Here is a 6,000-nt window from a genome sequence, read left to right as displayed (position 1 = left end):
GTCACACGAGTTATATAGGTGATGTTACACGAGTTATATAGGTGATGTCACACGAGTTATATATGTGATGTCACAAGAGTTATATAGGTGATGCCACACCAGTTATATATGTGATGTCACACGAGTTATATAGGTGATGTCATACAAGTTATATGGGTGATGTCACACGAGTTATATAGGTGATGTCACACGAGTTATATATGTGATGTCACACGAGTTATATAAGTGATGTCACACGAGTTATATATGTGATGTCACACGAGTTATATAGGTGATGTCACACGAGTTATATATGTGATGTCATATGAGTTATATAGGTGATGTCACACGAGTTATATAGGTGATGTCACACGAGTTATATGGGTGATGTCACGCGAGTTATATAGGTGATGTCACACGAGTTATATGGGTGATGTCACACGAGTTATATAGGTGATGTCACACGAGTTATATGGGTGATGTCACACGAGTTATATATGTGATGTCACACGAGTTATATAGGTGATGTCACACAAGTTATATATGTGATGTCACACGAGTTATATATGTGATGTCACACGAGATATATAGGTGATGTCACACGAGTTGTATAGGTGATGTCACACGAGTTATACAGGTGATGTCACACGAGTTATACAGGTGATGTCACACGAGATATATAGGTGATGTCACACGAGATATATAGGTGATGTCACACGAGTTATATAGGTGATGTCACACGAGTTATATAGGTGATGTCACACGAGTTATATAGGTGATGTCACACGAGTTATAAAGATGATGTGACACGAGATATATATGTGATGTCACACGAGTTATATAGGTGATGTCACACGAGTTATATAGGTGATGTCACACGAGTTATATAGGTGATGTCACACGAGTTATACATGTGATGTCACACGAGTTATATAGGTGATGTCACACATGTTATACAGGTGATGTCACACGAGTTATATAGGTGATGTCACACGAGTTATACATGTGATGTCACGCGAGTTATATAGGTGATGTCACACGAGTTATATATGTGATGTCACACGAGTTATATATGTGATGTCACACGAGTTATATAGGTGATGTTACACGAGTTATATATGTGATGTCACACGAGTTATATAGGTGATGTCACACGAGTTATATATGTGATGTCACACGAGTTATATAGGTGATGTCACACGAGTTATATGGGTGATGTCACACGAGTTATATATGTGATGTCACACGAGTTATATGGGTGATGTCACACGAGTTATATAGGTGATGTCACACGAGTTATACAGGTGATGTCATACGAGTTATATAGGTGATGTCACACGTGTTATACATGTGATGTCACACGAGTTATATAGGTGATGTCACACGAGTTATATAGGTGATGTCACACGAGTTATATAGGTGATGTCACACGAGTTATATAGGTGATGTCACACGAGTTATATGTGATGTCACACGAGTTATATAGGTGATGTCACACGAGTTATATAGGTGATGTCACACGAGTTATACAGGTGATGTCACACGAGTTATATGTGATGTCACACGAGTTATATATGTGATGTCACACGAGTTATATAGATGATGTCACACGAGTTATATAGGCGATGTCACACGAGATATATAGGTGATGTCACACGAGTTATATAGGTGATGTCACACGAGTTATATAGGTGATGTCAAACGAGTTATATATGTGATGTCACGCGAGTTATATATGTGATGTCACACGAGTTATATAGGCGATGTCACACGAGTTATATATGTGATGTCACACGAGTTATATAGGTGATGTCACACGAGTTATATATGTGATGTCACACGAGTTATATAGGTGATGTCACACGAGTTATATAGATGATGTCACACGAGTTATATAGGCGAAGTCACACGAGTTATATAGGTGATGTCACACGAGTTATACAGGTGATGTCACACGAGTTATATATGTGATGTCACACGAGTTATATAGGTGATGTCAAACGAGTTATATATGTGATGTCACGCTAGTTATATATGTGATGTCACACGAGTTATATAGGCGATGTCACACGAGTTATATATGTGATGTCACACGAGTTATATAGGTGATGTCACACGAGTTATATATGTGATGTCACGCGAGTTATATATGTGATGTCACACGAGTTACATATGTGATGTCACGCGAGTTATATAGGTGATCTCACACGAGATATAAAGGTGATGACTTCTGATCCCCCACCACTATAGGGTAAGCCTGATTTACTAGCTTATTACATCCAAAGACGTAGATTTAACCCCTTTGATATTTCCGTACAAGATCTTAACCTAATTTTTTGTGTTTCAAGTTTTAAATTCATTTGATCGCAAGTGTTATGTTTAGTATCTAACATTAATCTTCTTGCTTTATGTCGACAAGTCAAATATAAAAATACCTCTAAAGGTTTGAAATGATCTGGTACCAATGATTTACATCTTTATATACATGTAGATATCAAACAGCGAGATACCAAAGCACGCGCCATCTGCCGCGGTAGTTTTGCGGACAGGCTCTGCAGTCGTGGGTAGCCCTGGTAGTACAAAGGGAGCGCGATATTCTGACAGCCTAGCGTCCCCACAGTCTGACAAATATGACACAACTTCATCTACGATATCGACTAAACAAGATGCGTATTAATTTTCCTCTCTCGGTTGCAGTGTAAAGCTGTGCGGATGAAGATGGCGTACCTATATATGTGATGCGGTGCACGAGTCGACGCGAGTGTTTAGACAACCCTCAGTTTTGTTATAGGGACCTAGTGTTAGTACTACAGTTAGTGTTGTGGTACGGCAGTGTGTTGTCGTGCTATCGAGGATACAGCGGCTGCGAGTCGATACAACTACAGTATATACTACCTCGGCTACACTGCCTGGATCTTTGTCATTGCACGGAGTTTATATGAATCAGACGAGCAGAAATGTGGAGGCGATGGCACGGCAGTAGTGGGGGAAAACTCCATAGAGGCAATGTTTAGCCAGTAACTACACCCGTGTCCGAGATCGCCCGGGCCCCGGAGACGGAGCTTCCTTTTGGTTGATCTGACATCCGCTTTGGAGACCGTGTTTTGGTCCACGCCGCAGACACACAGCTTTTCTGGCTGGTGTAGATATCATACAGGATATATATACTTATTAATATATATATGTAATTATTTTGTCCGTGAAGATTTTCACCGAGAAATCTTGGGTAGACTAAGATAATGGCGAAGTGCCTGATGGGTTAGTACCTACACCTGAGTACTTAGGCGGGGATGTTACAAACATGCCTGTCCGGCGCGGTCACGTGGCGCCCCCAAATATTTTCATCGACACTATCATCAGAAAATTCGACGAACAAAGTAAGTAATTTTTTTATTAGTCTTATCTACTTTTCCTTTGATTTATTTATCTTTCAGGTATCGTTTATAATATGTAAATCGTTGATCACCCCGGAACATTTTTCACCACGTGCGGAAATTCCATCTGCCGAGCACATGGCTAAAACCACTGTTTGTTTATGTTTGTGTTGGGAGATGCCCCGATGGGGTCAGAGTCTCGGATGCACTGTTTATTAGATATATATCATATATTTATGTCCATGAGTTTAATAAAAATTCAGATGGAACTAAATGACACAAGACTGGGGCGTTAAAACGACTAGACCTTTTAACAGTCGTAGTGCAGACCATTATGCTAAATACACCTTTTTTGTTGCTGACAGGTAAAATTTCTTTGTAATATTTAGGAGTGAATTATTTATTGAAAAATAAAGTATTACCTCCACAAAGAAACATCTCAGGCCTAGTGATGCATACTGTCGGTAAATAACTGTGCCCCATATTGAATGGCCTGGCTTATTACCAACATGTAAGCACCAAGTTATCAATATTTCACAGGCTATAAATTCATTACCTGGCACAGTTTGTATGGGCAGTGTTGATTGTACTATTGAAAGTACCTGTTAAAAGTAACGTTGGCATAATGTTATGATAAATTCCTACACCAAAATCAATTTGTATATAATAGTTGTATATGTGACACTTTATCAGATAATTTAAACATTCATTATTCATATGTATCAACTATTATTAATTTATCTGATAATTGATTCACAAATGGTAGTTTTTTGATGAATTTCAATTAAAACATGAATTAGCATATATTTGACATTTATTCACAAATTGATAATGATTTAATTATCATACATATGCTGATACATCAACATAGTATGTATTATGTAAACAGCTGAATTTGTTTAAGAATACAATGATCATACAATGTTTATATAATATATTTTAATTGGAATAATTAATTGATTTAAAATTGTATATTACAATGAGTTACTTAAAAGCATACATTGTATTTGTTTAAATTGTTGTTTTGAAAAGCAACAGTGTATTTCTATATCAGGTTGGCTTTGATCTAACTTCTTAACTTAAGGAAATTCCTTAAAGTAAAATTTTCTGTAGAAAAACATTAAATAATTTAAAGGAAATATCTTAAGTTAAGGATTTCTCCTTCCTTTAACTCTGTTATACTTTCCCATGGAAAATTTTAAGTTAAGGAATTTCCTTTAAGTTGAGAAATGTTGATAAAACTGGCCCCAGGTAGGATGTTTATTAGGATTCATATCAATACAACCTAGTACATCATTATCTCTTTGTAAGTAACTGACAGTCAAATATGTAACAGATTTAGTAAGATTTTAAAACAAAAATAAATTTGAAGTAATTTTTTTGTGTTGGCTATAACATATGAACCTAAACAAATTTATACAATAAATTAGAAATAAAAAATAACTTACTACAAACCTGTTCACAGCTGTTTAAAATGCTGCTCTTACTGAACTGAACTGAATTTTATTCTGTACAATATGACGAAAGTTACGGCATTATGACATAATAGCAAGATATGGAAGAAGCTATGTGCTATGGTAATTTATGGATATCGGCTTTTACATCGCACATGAATTAAATATACAAATAATGATAGTATTATACATACATTAACTATATATATATGTAGGCTGTATAAACATTTTACAATATAACATATTTTTATTTCTATGTACCTTCTTTTTAAGAATACTTTTTAAGCTTTACTTTTATTGATGATGTATTTGTAATACAAAATAACATTTAAATCAACTTTCCACTACACTAAAAATTAAATTTGAAAAATCAAAATATACAAAAAGTTGAATTAGATAAAGAATTAAAATTTTGGATAGACAATGAAAACATTGGTTTGTAGTGAATTTTTAAATTGATCTGCAAAATGAGATGGAATTGGATTTTTTAGTATATAATCATCAACTTCTTATTTAAGTCTTTTTTTCAGTATTAAGATTGCTACGATAATAACATACTGCTAGGCTTATACAGAGAGTTGTTTTATGTGTTGTTTCCAAAAGGCTATATGAATCGGTCAAGTCTCGCAATTGAGCAGAATCAAAAGCATTGAATTCAAAATAATAATTCTGTATCATACTATTCACATCTCATATGGATAAAATTAAATTCATACAGTACATATTTGCCGAAATTAAAAAAAATTACAATTTAAAAATAAACTATCACAAGATCATCCACATCTGTGAGTTCATTAGTAACCCAAACTATCACAAGATCATCCACATCTGTGAGTTCATTAGTAACCCAAATAGAAAAAGCTGTGATACATCACATTTCAATATAGCAGAATTGGCAGAAATGATCACATGACAAGTTAAGGGTTTAAAAAAGGTGATAGGTATTTCTTAAAATTATACATCTTGTTTTTTCTGATTTCAGAAATTCAAAATTGTCTTTGCGTGTATAAAAAACCCCAACAAACAAAGGCTGTCCTGCTCAATTATGTCACAGCGACCTATATCTTACCCTGTCGGAACCAATGAGACAGGGTAAGATTATCGGGTCTTGTGGTACGACAGCTAAGGCTCCAAATTGGACAAAAATAAAATTTATTGGAATATTAAGCATGGCAAAATGTCTACAATTGAAA

The 6,000-nt window shown here is 35.2% G+C and overlaps 1 protein-coding gene across 1 annotated transcript in view; it reads left to right on the top strand.

Annotated features, from left to right (window-relative positions):
* The first annotated feature begins 2,666 nt into the window (after positions 1–2,666).
* The window catches only part of LOC117343408 (potassium voltage-gated channel subfamily H member 2-like), a 243,962-nt gene continuing 240,628 nt past the window's right edge, over positions 2,667–6,000 (top strand). Inside the window, exon 1 of the mRNA XM_033905750.1 lies at positions 2,667–3,356. Coding sequence (XP_033761641.1) covers positions 3,281–3,356 — 76 coding nt within the window. The 5' untranslated portion in view covers positions 2,667–3,280. The remainder of the gene's footprint in view (positions 3,357–6,000) is intronic.

Source organism: Pecten maximus, chromosome 15 (genome assembly GCF_902652985.1).
Source record: "Pecten maximus chromosome 15, xPecMax1.1, whole genome shotgun sequence".
NCBI lineage: Eukaryota > Metazoa > Mollusca > Bivalvia > Pectinida > Pectinidae > Pecten > Pecten maximus.
Note: the sequence above shows the minus strand (reverse complement) of the source record. Positions and strands in the feature narration are given on the sequence as shown.